This window comes from Chrysochloris asiatica, unplaced genomic scaffold, assembly GCF_000296735.1.
Source record: "Chrysochloris asiatica unplaced genomic scaffold, ChrAsi1.0 scaffold00047, whole genome shotgun sequence".
Lineage (NCBI taxonomy): Eukaryota > Metazoa > Chordata > Mammalia > Afrosoricida > Chrysochloridae > Chrysochloris > Chrysochloris asiatica.
In genome coordinates this window covers 9,152,554-9,168,305 of record NW_006408565.1, presented here as the reverse complement: position 1 = coordinate 9,168,305, position 15,752 = coordinate 9,152,554, and the positions used below count along the sequence as shown (strand labels likewise).

General features: G+C 40.2%; 1 protein-coding gene across 1 annotated transcript in view; it reads left to right on the top strand.

Moving 5' to 3' along the window:
- Nucleotides 1-2,349: 2,349 nt before the first annotated feature.
- Nucleotides 2,350-15,752, top strand: part of STX12 (syntaxin 12) — a 49,076-nt gene continuing 35,673 nt past the window's right edge. The window contains exon 1 of the mRNA XM_006862229.1: nt 2,350-2,529. Within this exon, the coding sequence (XP_006862291.1) occupies nt 2,412-2,529 (118 nt within the window). The 5' untranslated portion in view covers nt 2,350-2,411. The remainder of the gene's footprint in view (nt 2,530-15,752) is intronic.

Sequence of the window (15,752 nt, the reverse complement as noted above, 5' to 3'; positions counted from 1 at the left end):
TTTCTATCACCAAGGTCATATTTTCCACCTACTGATCCTTCCTCTTTGTTTTCAACCTTTGCATTCAAATCACCAATAATTATCCATACATTTTGATTGCATGTTTGATCAATTTCAGACTGAAGAAGTTGGTAAAATTCTTCAATTTCATCATCACTGGCTTTAGCGGTTAGTGCATCAATTCGAATAATAGTGTTATTAACTGGTCTTCATTGTAAGTGTATGGATATTATGTTATCACAGACACTGTTGTGCTTCAAGACTAATTTTGATATGTTCTTTTTGATGATGAATGTGATACCATTCCTCTTCAATATGGCATAGTAAACCATATGATTGTCAGATTCATAATGTCAATACGAGACCATTTCAGCTCAATGACCCTGAAGGCACCGATGCTTATGCGTTTCATTTCATTTTTGACAATTTCCAAATTTCCTAGATTCATACTTTGTACATTCCATGTTCTGATTATTGATGGATGTTTACAGATGTTTCTCTTTATTTTGAGTTGTGCCCCATCAGCAAATGAAGGTCCCAAAGGGTTTACTCCATTCGTGTTATACTCTACTTTGAAGAGGCAGCTCTCTTCCAGTCAACAACAGAGGCTCATCTTCCAGCACCATTTCTGAGATAATTCATTCATGTTTTAATATTCAATATTCTAGTGATGACAGTATTCCACTGCTATTCATAGGGTTTTCAGTGACTAAATTTTCAGAAGTAGTCCACCTCTCCTTCTTCCTAGTTTGTCTACGTCTGAAAGCTCAGCGAAACTTGTCCATGGTGGGTGACCCTGCTGGTATTCAAAATACCCATGAGATAGATCCCAGAATCATAGCAACACACAAGTCACCACAGTACAACAAACTGACAGATGAGTGGTGGGACTTCACCTTAGGTAGTGTGAAATGTAAATGAAAACATCCTCAGCATTATTTTATAAGTAAAAAGGACAATTTATATTATTTTCCATAAGACTTGATATAAAACTATGGATTCTAAGAAATGTCAGGATTTTAATGAGCAGAACAAGAGCCTTTGAATGTTTTTTGTCCTTTTCTATGGAGAAAAATGCTCTCATGAATACACTAGAAAAATAGAGGTAGTTTTGCTTAGAAAAGTTCTGAGACCGAATTCAGGCTCATTCATCCATGTGGGGTCCCCTCCCACATATGAGAACACAGACAAGCAGCTTCCTCTTTCTCTGGTATTTCCTATGGCAGATTAGGGCTGGGTGGTGTGTAGATCACAGGAATCCAACACTGTCAGCTCCCCTTCACTTCTCTCCTCTTTGTTGTTTTTGTTAAGTGCTGTAGAGTCGATTCTGACCCATAGCGACCCTGTATAGGGTTTCCAAGGAGCAGCAGTATTCTACCCGTATCTTTCTTTTTACCATATTCTGACAAAATTTAGTCTTCCAGGAACATTGACTGAGGTACTGCGCTCCAAATTACTTATGGGAATACTTTTTACATTTTGGGAGTATAGCTCTCCAAGAAATTTCCATTTGGGATTACAGATAAAGAGACTATTTGCGAGGGATTTATATAAAGAATGAATTTGGAAAGATGAGGTTATGTTTTAAGGATGAGTCAATTTAGTGTACGAAATTTGCTGTCAAATTTCAGTAAAGAAAATCTCTAGTGGCCTCATGTTCTCATCTATAAAAGGAAAAATAATAATGCTTAATTTGCCCAGTTACTTCAAGATTTTTGTTTGTCCATAAAAATACGGAACCTCGCCTCTTGCTGTGAAAAGGTTTATAAACCAGTGAAATGTAGTGAAGATATATACATAGTAAAAGGCTCAATAAATCTTATTATTTTATTGTTTAGAATTAGAAAGGTGGAGGGAGACATGAAAGTGGTTTAGAAATAGCTAAAGTGCTCCGTAAATTCTGTCAAAACCCGAGACTATAGAGGTGGACTGAGGGATTTCAGGAGCTTGGTTTCGAAGTTACCGAACTTCCCCATAATTAGGCCTGAATCTTCAGAACAGAACATAAAAGGATGTCATGGCTGAGATCATCTGTTACAATTTATGCAAATCTAAAATTCTCGCCGAGTGTCACTGTGTTTCGATGAAAAACATCACCGCCACCCCAGTATCCAGTCTTAGTCCCACCTATGTGACGTCATACCCCCCGCTTTGCCAAGCTTCTGTACGTCGAACGTCTAAGCTACTGTCAGAGGCCTTGGTTCCAACAGCGACTGCGCAGTACGGAGCTAGTCGGGGGTGGGGGGCGCGGACGCGTGCGCGCTGCGTGAGGGGCGGGGTTAGTGCGCACGCTACCACAGCTCCTTCCACGCCCTTTTTCTTCCCGGTTTCTCCGTCAGCTTGCCTGGCTTGTGTGGCAGCTGCTTCCGGCTGGAGCTCAGTGCAGCACGAACGGGTCTCAGCTCCTTGTCATGTCCTACGGTCCCTTAGACATGTACCGGAACCCAGGGCCCGCAGGGCCTCAGCTCCGGGACTTCAACAGCATTATCCAGACATGCAGTGGCAACATCCAACGGATCAGCCAAGCCAGTGAGACGGGGGACTGGTTTGGGGGGCGGGAACCGGGGGCGTCCCGGGACAGGCCTGGTGAGGCTGCCGGTACGCGGAACCGAACCAGAGCCACGACCAAAGCCACACCTGAGGCTGTGTAGGGCTCTCCACTTTGGGGCAGCTGGGCTGCCATTCCCAAATCTGTCGGGCCCGACTCCTTAGGGTCTCGAGCCCCAGCTGAAGCTGAGTTTCTTCTTAGGAGTCCTGGCCCCGTGGTGCTGGGGCCGAAACAGCAGATCTGACAGCTGGAGGTTTGTGTGTGTGTGTGTGTGTGTGTGTGTGTGTGTAGCCGACTAACCTGGAGAGCAGTGAGTGCGTTGACTTGGCGCATTGGTCACCCGCTTTCCAGCCACCCATCTCGCTTTCTTCTTGGGTCAGTTTGGATCGGAGGTTGTTTCCTGATTTCGGCTTTAGGTTTACATTCTGTTTAGTCACTGACTCCCCGGAAATCAACGACTTTAAATTAGAAGAAGTGGCTAGTGCATGTATTTCGGGTGACTTAATACATACTTCTTTCTGTAATGACTTTAGGAGTAAGATTCCTGTTTAAGAAAGATTCGCCGAAAACATTTCATTTTACTTAATTTTGTTTTTCTGTAGGAAAGGATTTGCATCTATTTTTGAATTTCAGTCACATGAGGCTTTTATTCTTGGCATTTACCTAGTCTTTTGAACAAACATGATGAGACACCCAGGAACTTAACCACAATCACATAGCAAGTAAGACATGGCAGAGTTAGAGGTGGAATTCAGAATGTCATTGTTTGTCCTAAAACTCCCTCCTCACCTTTAGGATCTGAGTGCAGCTGTAGCAGAGTGAGTTAAATACATTCTATATCTTGTGCCTGAAAATCAGCTGCTAGACTTACAAACAGGAGGTCAGCAGCAGCAACTTTACTTGGCACAATGATTGTTATCATTGTTACTACTTCGTTTTTGTGAACTTGGCTGTACACTGTTAATAGATAGAACTAGTTGGTCCAATTCTTTTCTGTATTTTAAAAAATAAACTATCACTTTTTTTTTTCCTTCTATCACTTTGCTTTTAAATTTAAATGAGTGATGTGGAACTTGAAAGACAGAAAATTTCTAATGGGAAAGGATTGGGAAGTAGAAAAAAGAATATATATTAAACCCAGAAATAAAAAATAATGATAATCCACTGACTGTAGCACTGTGGGTTAATGTGCAGGATTGCAAGGTTGGTTTGAACTGTAAGGTTGGTGGTTCAGATCATCAGCTGCTCCCCGGAAATCCTATACATGGTGGCTATGAGTCGGAACTTAGAGCAACAACTGGCTATAAAGCTCCAATTTTTTCCTATCAGGAAGCAGTAATACAGGTTAGACAGAAAATTCATCAGACTAAGTAAAAGTAGAGGAATTGGCACAAATTCTTTGCCCAGGGAGCCTATGGAATACATATACAACAAAATATGAAGTTGAAAGGGATGAGTGTTGTAGAAGTACAAATACTACATGTAGGTGTATTCAGCAGAGAGAGACAGACCATTTTTTCTTCTCCATGTAGGTATTTGAGCTAGGTCTGGAAAGATGGTGGAAAGAATTTGGAGTTTTGAAGGTAAAGAGGGGAAGGGAGTAAAATGAATAATAACAGCACAGTAATGGGCATGCCTTGGGATGTATGAAGAAAAGTTGAGTGATTCAATTTGGCAAGAGTGATGGACTCAGTAAAGTAATAGGGGTGGAAAGAGAAGTTGAGGCCCAAACATGAAAGGCTTTACATGCTGGGTTGAGGTGCTTGGATTTAATTCTCTATTAACGTGTAAACTGAACTGGAAGAGAGAAACTGAAAATCAGTGTGAGAATGAAAAGAAAAAGGACAGGAGAGGCTTCCTTGGAGATGGAACTGATAAGACTTACTAGTCCCTGGGTGATGCAAATGGTTAAACACCCCACTACTAGCTGAAAGCAGTCCTGGTGTGTCACTGTAGGATAAGCACTAGACTACTAACCTTAAGGTTAGTACCTCAAACCCACCAGTTGCTACTTGAAAACCCTATACAGGGTCGCTATGAGTGGGAACGGACTTCATGACACTTAGTAACGACAACACTAGCAGAAAGAGTGTCAATTGGAACCCCTCCAGAGGGACCCCAGAGAGCCTGATAATCTGCTTTTGAAAGGTCACGACCTTGAAAACCCTGTGAAGCATTTCTACATTGTACGCATGGGCTCGCCATGAGCCAGAACCAATGTGGCAGAAACTAACAACAGCAGCAACAGCATTTGATTGGGCATTAGATTCAAGGGACCATTAAAGTCAACCATTAATATTAGCAGCTAACATTTATTGAGTACATGCTGTATTCCAGACAATTTGAAAGATACTTTAACTTTATTGTTGTTGTTTAGTGCCTTCAAATCGGTTCTGACTCATAGCAAACCTGCATAGCATTTCCCAGGAGCAGCTGGTGGGTTTGCTCCGCTAACCTTGTGATTCACAGTCCAGTGCTGATCCTCCATTATCACACCAGGAGTCTTCAGGAGTCCAGGGTACAGTGTAAGAAAGGTTAAATAATTGCTTAGCTAATAAGTTGTTGTTAAGTGACATCAAGTTGGTTCCGACCCTACAATCCCTTAATTTGAAACCAGGTCTGTCTTTTATGATCAGGTCATCCAAAACCTACTGCCACTGAGTCGATTTCCACTCCTATCAGCCCTATAGGACAGAGGAGATCTGCTTCATAGGGGCTCCAAGGCTGTAAATCTTTATGGAAGAAGAGTGCCACAGTTTCTCTTTCAGAGTGGCCTGTGGCCTTAAATTGTTGACCTCTGGTTAGCAGCCCAACATTTAATCCACTGCGCCACAAGGGCTCCTCCTTATGACCCACAACTAGCCTTTTTGTAACTGTTAAATTACTACTAGAGTTCTATAGCAGTTAGTACTTTTGTATACAAAGTGTCTTGTTTTTCTGAAGCTGTGAAGCTTTCTGCTATTTGCTTATGTGCTATGTCTATCTTCCCTGTAGATTGCTAGCCCCTTTAAGGCAGGGGGCATGACTTACTCATCATTTTATTCCTAGTACTTATCTCAGCCCCTTTTAAGAGCCCTGGTGGTACTATAGGATAAGAACTGGGCTGCTATTCACAAGGCAGTGGGGTTTTGGTTTATCTCAATCCCAAGCATATGCTGAGATTCATTCATTCACCTATGAGAAAAATATTCTTTGAGCATCAACTGTATGTCAAACATTATTCTACGTGCTAGAGTTAGAGGGATGAGGAAGATGAATAAAGTCTTCCCCTGATACAAAGTGTGTCTATGGGTGTGTGCGTAGTCTTGGTGACATAACAGTTATATGCTCAGTTGCTAACAGAAAGGTTGGTGGTTTGAGCCCACCCAGAAACTCCTTGGGAGAAAGACTGTAGGACAGTTTTACTCTGTTACATGGAGTTGCTATGAGTCCAAATCGACTTACCAGCATTTAGCAACAACACACATATATTTCCAAGTAATGATGCTCCTGGTGTGGTGCTGAAGGATCAGTCCTGGACTGAGAACCACAAGGTTGGCCGTTCAAACTCAACAACTGCTCCTTGGAAACCCTATACAGGGTCGCTGTGAGTTGGGATCTACTAAACAGCACTTAGCAATAACAGGTGCCTCAACGAAAACTAAAACAGTGTAAAGGGATAGAGAGTGAGGGAGAAGGAAAGTAGTGGGTATACTGTTTGAGATCGTTGGTCAAGGAAGATCTCTTTGAGGAGGTGACATTTTTGTAGACACCTGAGTGAAGTGAGGGAAGGAGCTATGTGAGAAGCTATTCTAGGCAAGAGCAAAGACCTTGGTGTGTTAAAGAGTATCAGGGAGGCCAGTGGGGCTAGACTGCAATTACAGAAGGGAAGCATAGTAGGAAAAAAAGGTCAGAGAGATAGCCAGGCATCAGACCATATACTTGATGCTTAGTAAATTATTTTTCAGTTCATTTGAATGAACAAAGTTTTGCTGCTATCTTTGAACTCTCTGTCTCTTTTTCCTTTTACTGTGTGCTACTTACCACACTTTATGTCTCCAAGCAGTTCAAATTGAAGACTTTCCTTGAGATTCTTTGGCAAGTAAATAGGAATTAGGAAATTGGAAGAATAACATTGCTTCTACCCAGTTAAAAGGCTCAAATCTATCCCTCAAACCTTTACAAGACATGGCTGGCATACCAAAGTATACCCTCTGAATGTAAGCTCAGACACATCCCACACCATACTGGCCTGCAAGGACCTGTATCCATTGAAAGTTTGAGAGAGTATCTTTTTTTCGAAATTGTTCAGTCTCAGACATGAGCCCATCAGCCGGTCACTGTGTGGGTTGTTATAGGTACAGCTAAGATTGGCTGGCTGGTATCAGTAGATGTGGGGTACAGAGGGAAAATACTTGACTTTGTTGTGAAAGGGACCGTCTGAGAAAGTGTTGCAAGATCAGTTATAGGGAACCCAATAGCCTCAAAGCTAACTAGTTTAAGAGATTAAAAAACAGCATTTCTATTCTTTTGTTGCTAATTTATTGACAGGATTTTGTTTCCTAAAATAATAAAAAGCAAGTGAACTTCTAAAACTAATTTTCATGAAATCCTATGGATTCTTCTTTCAAAGTTATTTTCATATGTGCCCCCTTTTTTATTTTTAATTCCACCCTCTTAGATCTTCATCATCTTAATACCCACATTCCAACAGCATACTTCAAGCTAGTATATCTAATGGTAGTAGTCTTTCTCTGTTCGAGTTCATCCTGATAATGCAGATGAACATATCATTGCTGTTTCTAAAATCATGTTTTCATTGTGCCATTCACCTCAAGAGCAGACCGTCACTCTGTGTCTACTGCATCAAATTTTAACCTTCCCTCTCTCTGAGATCTTAACCCAAACTAGCCAGGTTTTCTACTTCTCAGTCTTTGCAAGCTGCTTTTCTAAATGTTCCTGTTTACAGTTTTTGGCTCACTTTTTTCCTTCTTTCTTTAATATGTCTCCTTTCCTTGAGTCACTCACTACCTAAATTAAACAAATCCTTTGAGTTGAGCCTAAATCCTTCCCCTTGTAATGAAGCTTTCTTTTCCTTTTGAAAGTAATGGAAGAATATAACTCAAGGTTAGCAGATCTGTGATTGAGTCTCTGCTACTGCATGAGTCTTGGACAGGTTATTTTCCCTTTTTAGTCTGTTGCCTCAACTGTAAAATGAATGGGATTATTAAAGTGGGATGTTTGAAAGTTTCTAGTATAGTGCAGGTACGTAAGAGACATTCAACAAATGGTGATATTATTTGCTGAGTCCCCATCCCCCCATCATCATAGTTTAGTAGTTAAATGGATAGGCTCAGGAAGCAGACTGAACTTAGATCTGCTTCTTACTAATTGTATAAATGTACACACACATATATATATACCTTTACTTGTCTATTTTTCGTTTTTCTCATTCATAAAGTAAAGTTGATAATGACTTCATATTATTGTGAAGATTAAATGATACAATTTATATAAGCTGCTTAAAACCAGACCTCTTGGAAATCTAGTGCTGCTATAATAGAAATATCATAAATGGGTGGTAATTAACAAGCAGATTTATTTTCTGAACGTTTTGGAGGCTAGAAGTTCGAATTCAGGGTGCCAGCTCTAGGGAGAGGCATTTTCTCTGAATTCTAGAGGAAAGGTCTTGTCTCTTTGAGCTACTTCTCCTGGGCAAACTACTTGTGGTTTGACATCTCTCTTCCTCATTTTGCTTTCACTCCTTTGTTTAATCTCTTTTATTTCTGGTGCAACGTTGTAGGATAAGCACTGGACTGCTAAGCACAAGGTTAGTGGTTCAAAGCCACCAGCTGTTCCTTGGAAACCCAATACAGTGTCTCTATGAGTCAGAACAGATTTGATGGCACTTAACGGCGATCAATGATGATTTCTCAGAAGAGATTGACTCAAGACAGACCTTAAACTATAATCCTGTCTTTTCTCATAACAAAAATAATCCATTCCCAAATGGCATTATAACCACAGGCATAGAGGCTAAGATTACAGTACATAATTTTTGGGGACATGCATAATTCAGTCCATCACAGCATGCCAAAGTCATACATGTTGCCTTTGAGTCAATTCCAACTCATACTGCATGTTGCTGTTAAGTGCCATCGAGTCAGTTTCAAGTCATAGCGACCCTGTCTAGGTTTTCTAAGGAGTGGCTGGAGGGTTGAACTGCTATCCTTGCAGTTGGCAGTCCAGTGCTTAGCATATAGTGCCACACCACCAGGACAGCAAAGTAAGTGCTTAAGAAATGCTAGTTGTTGTTTTATGGGGCTAGAGACCGTGCATTCTACATTTCTCTTTAGCTACAGTGCTTGGCACAGCAGTCACTATTTAGTTGGCATTCAATATGTACTTAATTGATCCTATCATAGCGAAGTACATTTTTTCATAGTCTTGAGTTTGATAGCAATAATAGCTATCCTTAATTAAGTGGTTTTAGGTGCCAGGCACTGTGCTAAATTTAGTTTTCTGTTATCTCATTTCATCCTTATAGCAGCCAGCTGAGTGTTACCTTGTTATCCCCATGTTTTAGGGAAGGAAACTAAAGCACAGAGGAGTGGAATCACTTATGTAGTGAGGAAGTGCAAAAAAAAAAATCTGACATAGGCAGTCTTAAGAGTTTTTATTCTTAACCACTCGGTAGACTATCACAGAATATTATACTGTGGAGAGTTAGTACTCATTTAGTTTAGAGCTTTACTGTTCAAATACAGCGGCTATTTTTAACCTTTTCATGACCAATATTTTGTCTGCTTTTAAATTTTTCATTGATGTGGTTTTTAGTAATGGTGGAAGACATGCTGATAACGAGGGAAGCATTTTTTTAAGATAATAATGGTTTTGATAAAATGATGTAAGACACATTATGTCCCAAGTGGACTCTTGTGGTAGAATTGGGGGGTGGGATCAGACCTGTTTCTTCAGGATGACATAGAAATATAAGTCCCCACCATTCAGTAGCATGTACAGGTTAGAACAGATTCCCAAGAAAAAGGAGAGGCAAGAAATATTGGTGGGTAATATATGTCCTATGGGTCATGAAAGCATTCACAAATCACATAGTTTTCATTGTGGCTATGTAAAAACAGAACATAAACCTGTAAGACATTGAAATAACTTCCTTGTTATAATCATCATATAAGCTATCACTTTCTCATTTGGTGTAAATTATGTTATTTTAGTTGAATTTACTTTTGTTTTATATACTAGATTGTTGTTGTTAAGTGCCATTGAGTCGGTTCCATCTCATAGCAACCCTATAAAGAGCTTCCGAGGAGTAGCTGGTGAGCTTAAACCAACCTTGAGGTTCAAACGGCTTTGCAGTCTGGCACATTAGCACACAGTGCCACACCAGGACTCCATATAGTATATTAGACCACTAGAAGTTGTCAAATGAAGAGAATTTTTTCCCATCTGTGACAGAGGTTGGTAGACTTTGGTTTGGATTAAAGTTTATTTGGAGATTCAGATTCGGCATAAAGCTGATATCAGATAAAAGCACACAAAGAGTGTTCAGTTTAGTGTAATTTCTGGTACGGAGGTTAGCTGTAATGTACAATAAATTTATTTGCATTATAGTCTTTAAAAGTTTTAGCCAGGCCATGCTTTTAAAAATGAGAGAGAACTGGTAGAAGTTGAAGGCTGATTTAAAAAAAAAAAAATTGCATACCAGGAAGGACTTTGGCCTAGTTATCTGATTCTAAAATTATATAGCATTTCATAGAAAATACTCAACTATCCTTATTCAAATCATTGTAGCAAATCAATCTAAATTACAGTTTTGTTCCAGAATACTTGGCAAGGAGTTTTCTCATTTGTAAAGTTGACTAGAAAATCCTTTTGATTGACACATTTTGATTAAAATCTTTATGAAAATTACCACTTTAGTTTTTGGCATTTTAAGTGTACTTGAATGGAAATTTAAAAATAAATTCTAAGTATTTGTAGTTGTAGAGGACAGTATGCAAAAAGTTTTACGTCTTTGAATTCTAGTTAATCCAAGACTTAACTGCCTTATGATTTGAGTTTTGTGGTGTCTGATACTGGAGTCTTGCTAGAAACTTCTAGGAAAATATCTTAGTATTCAGAAATTTAGAGTTGATGGAGGCTTGGATTAATTACAGTGTTTAGCTAGCAAATGACCCTATATAGCCCCCTCCCTTCTTCCTACCAGGCTTCCTACAAAAACAAACACACACAAATTCTGGTTTGCTTAACAAACAAAACCAGAAACGTCTAGATGAAAAAAACAAATTCTCAGTAGTACGTCTGACAGGGAGCTGCCAGAAAATCAGGCCAGATTCAGAAGAGTACGTGAAATGAAGGGATATCATTGCTGATGTCAGATGGATCTTGGCTGAAAGCAGAGAACACCAGAAAGATGTTTGCTTGTGTTTTGTTGACTAAAAATAAAACCAAGGGCATTTTGACTGTGTGGATCATAAACTATGGATAATACTGCAAAGAATGGGGATTTTAGAAGACTTGTGCTCATGGGGAACCTATATATAGACCAAGAGGAGATACTGTGAGGTTTAAAATGAGAAAAAGTGTGTTTCAGGGATGTGTCTTTCACCATACTTACTCAATCTGTACTGTACACTCAGCAAATAATCCAAGAAGCTGGATTATATGAAGAAAAATGTGGCATCAAAATTGGAGGAAGGCATCAGAATGTTATATGCAGATGATACAACCTTGCTTGATGAAAGAATCCTAAGAGATACTTGTGTTGAAGTTAAAAAAAATACAGCCTTCAGTATGGATTACAACTCAGTGTAAAGGAAACAAAAATCCTCACAATTGGACTAGTAAACAACATCATGATAAATGCAGAAAAGATTGAAGTTGTCAAGGATTGAATTTTACTTGGATCTATAACCAGTACTCCTGGAAACAACATCAAGAAATCAAAGGATATATTGCTTGGTCAAATCTGCTGCAAAAGACCTCTTTAAAGTATTAAAGAGCAAAGGCATCACTTTGAGGACTAACGTGCACTTGACCCATGGTATTTTCAGTCACTTCATATACATGTGAAAACTGGACAATGAATAGGAAGACTTTGGAGAAGAATTGATGCTTTTGAATTATGGAGCTGGTGAAGCATATTGAAAGTATCGTGGACTGCTAGAAGAACAAACAAATCAAATCTGTCTTGGAAGAAGTACAGCCAAGAATGTTCCTTGTAAGTGAGGATGGTGAGACTTTGTCTCAGGTACTTTGGAGATGTTATCAAGAGGGATCAGTCCTTGGAAAAGATCATCATGCTTGGTAAAGTAGAGGGTCATCAAAAAAGAGGAAGACCCTCAACGAGATGGATTGACACTGTAGCTACAACAGTGGACTCACATATAACAATTATGAGGATGGCGTAGGACTGGGCTGTGTTTCATTCTGTTGTTGCATAGAGTTGTTCAGTGTCAGAGCAGACTTGATGGCACAGAACAACAGCACCACCTTTATGTTATATATTTAACTCAGCTGTTTTCTGGAGAGGTGTATATGTATGTTGTTGTTAAGTGCTGTCGAGTCGATTCTGACCCATAGCAACCCTGTAACAGGGTTTCCAAAGCTGTAAATCTTTATGGAAGCGGAAAGTCTCATCGTTCTCCCGCGGAACTGCTGGTAGTTTGAAACTGCTGATCTTAAGGTTCACAACCTGATTCATAACCACTACGCTACCAGAGCTCCTTGTATATATATGTATGTTGTTGTTATGTGCCCTGGAGTCGGCTCTGACTCATAGAGACCCTGTACAGTGTTTCCGAGGCTGTAAGTCTTTATGGGAGCAGAACGCCTTATCTTTCTCCCTTGTAACAGCTGGTAGTTTCGAACTGCTGACCCTTAGGGAGGTATCAGATATGTAGGGTGGGGCTAAATGGAACACTGGGAAACCCAGGCCTGACCTGTGTCATTACATTGTATTTCCTTTAAGAGTCAGCCTTATGTATATTCAGGCAAATACACAAATGAGCAGTATGTGGTCAGCCCAGTCCCATTTATATCTTGCGCATAGATAGAGCCTCTCTAAGCCAAACTTGCAGATTGCAAAAACTCCCTTGTTTACACAGCATCATTCTGTGACTAGAGGTATTTCATTATAATTAAGTTTCAGAATTGAGGAGTGATGGAGGTGCTTGATGTTGTTGTTAAATGCTGTAGAATTGGTTCTGACTCATAGTGACCCTGTTAGAATTCACAGAGTTGTGAAGGTTTAGTGAAAAAACAAAACAATTGCATACAAGTAATAGATACTCTGGCAAATAATAAGAGCTTAGTAAATGTTGGCTAAATCTAAATAAATGACTTATACAATTTAAGAAAAGAGTTCCAGCCTAATAACCTGCCTAGTACCAAACATCTAGCTAATGGTCAACTGTGGCATAGGTTTCAGGTCTCATTCATATCTTTTGCCATAGAGAAAGTGCTGTAATATAAAAGGGACGTGAAATCAGTTTATCAGCAATTCTTTACATACTTACTGGGTGCTTGATACTGTACTGGACTCTGGTGAGTACAAAGGAATATTCCTGTAGGTGGGAGGGAATTGGGGAAGGGAACAGATTGGAGCAAGGACATTATGTTATCTGGAGCAGAGGGTTATTAAGTTAGGGAGGTATCAGATAAATAGGGTGGGGCTAAATGGAGCACTGGGGAAACCCAGGCCTGACCTGTGTCGCTACATTCTGTTTCCTTTAAGAGTCAGCCTTATGTGGTTCACAGAATGTAACTATTGGAATTAGCTGTGTGTGTGACAGTTTATTAACAGTTTATTATGACTCTGATCAAAACTCATCAGTGACTTCCCATTTCATTAAAGTTTGCAGTCCTTACAATAGTTTACGAGCCCTGTATCATCTCGCTCCATACTACCCCTTTGGCCGTTGCTTTTATCATCTCCCTCTTGCTCACAGTTGCTATTCTTCCATCACAACAAGCACTCTTGCCTTGGAGATTGAACTTGTTACTTCCTCTGCCTAAAATGCTTTCCTCCCAGATACCTGCACACTTTCATCGTTCACTTCCTTGAGATCTCTGCTCATTGTCAGTTTATCAGTGAGGTCTTCTCTGACCACCCTGCCATTCTAGCCCTTACCTGACTCTATGGTTTTCACTATTGTGCTTATCACCACCTGCTGTGTTTGTTTGCTATCTCATTTTTTTACTTATAGTGTAAGCTTCAGAGGTGTCTTCTAAGACTTAGAATAACCAGCCAAAAAACCAAACCCACTGCCACTGAGTTGATTCAGACTCGGAACAGAACAGGGTTTCCGAGGATGTAAATCTTTACAGGAGCAGGTAGCCTTATCTTTTTCCCTTGGCTGCTATTAGCAGCCCAAGTTCTAAACCACAGCACCACCATGGCCTTGTTTCTGTTGTAGAAATCAGTGAGAGACAAAGATGTTCAGACTCCCAGGCTGGCTGGTTGGCATTAGAACTTCTCCTCTTTGTTGGTAGTTGATCATTTCCTTTGGATTTCTGCTTTCCTGGACCAGAATTATGGGTTTAGACATTCAAGATTCAAACATAGAAACCCTGTATTGATTGGTGTGACCATTTCTAGTCTTTAGCAAAATAAGAAATGGTGGAAAGGTGGTTGGCTATATCAGTTCTGTGTATTTGACCATTATCATGATGTAGAGAACAGAGTTGAGAGAGCCACAAACATTGTAATCTGACGTGCCTGAGGGTGAATTTTTGACCCTGCTACTTATTAATTAAGGAGCTCTGGTAGCATAGTGGTTACGAGTCGGGCTACAAACCTCAAGATCAGCAGTTCAAAACTACCAGCTGTTCCGTAGGAGAAAGAGAAGGCTTTCTGCTCCCGTAAAGATTTACAGCCTCGGAAACCCTGTACAGGGTCGTTATGAGTTGGAACTGACTCCACAGCACATAACCACCACCACTTATTTATTGGAGTCCTGGTGTGGCGCTGTGGGATAATATACTGAACCGCAAAGTCGTTTGAACTGTAAGGTCAGCAGTTCAAATTTACCAGTTGCTCCTTTGAAACCCTATACCGGGTTGCTATGAGTCCGAACTGACTGGAAGGCACTTAACAACAACAACAACAATAGCTTATTAACTGGAGTCCTGGTGTGGCGCTGTAGGATAAAGCACTAGACTGCATGGTCGATTTGAACCACATGGTCAGCAGTTCAAGCTCATCACCTGCTCCTTGGAAACCCTATACAGGGTCACTTTGAGTTGGAATTGACTTAATGATTCTTAACAGCAACAACACTTATTAATTGGACTCCTGGCGTAGTGTTGTAGAATCAGCACTGAACTGTGAATCAGGTGGTCTGCAGTTCAAGCCTACCAGCTGCTCCTTGGAAACCCTATACAGGATCGCTATGAGTCAGAATCAACTCACTGGTACTTACAGCAACAACAAACTTATTATGTATCCTTATATAAGAAACTTAACCTTTCCAAGTGTATTTCTTTGTCTGCAAAATGAAGATGTATTTATTTCTGAGTTTGCTGTGAAAATTAGTAAGATAATGTATACAAAATTTGTAGTGGAATGCCTGACACATAGAGGTGCTCAAAAAATGGTAACCTATTAATAATAGTAATAAATATAATTGCTTTTCTAAAAAATGTCTGCTGCAGAAAAAAATTTGTGTTAGTGAATTTAAGTGTAGTATTATTGCTAATTGATATATGGTATCAAGGCTCTTTAAAAGATAATCTAATTTTTAGCTAATGAGAGATGTGGGGAAATTAATGAGTCTTTGTTGTTGTTGTTATGTGCCGTGGAGTCGCTTCCGACTCATAGTGACCCTGTACAGGGTTTCCGAGGCTGTAAATCTTTACAGGAGCAGAAAGCCTCATCTTTTTCCCACGGAACAGCTGGTAGTTTCAAACTGCTGACCTTGAGGTTCGCAGCCCAAGTCATAACCACTACGCTACCAGAGCTCCTTGTTGTTTTGTTGTTGTTAAGTGCCATCGAGTCGGGTCCGACCCATAGCGACCCTGTACAGGGTTTCCGAGGGTGTAAATCTTTACGGGAGTAGAAAGCCTCATCTTTCTCCCGCGGAGCGGCTGGTAGTTTCGAACCGCTGACCTTAAGGTTCGCAGCCCGATTCGTAACCACTACGCTACCAGAGCTCCTTGGAGGTGATTAAAACAAACAAACCTCTGCTTTGTGACATCATCCCTC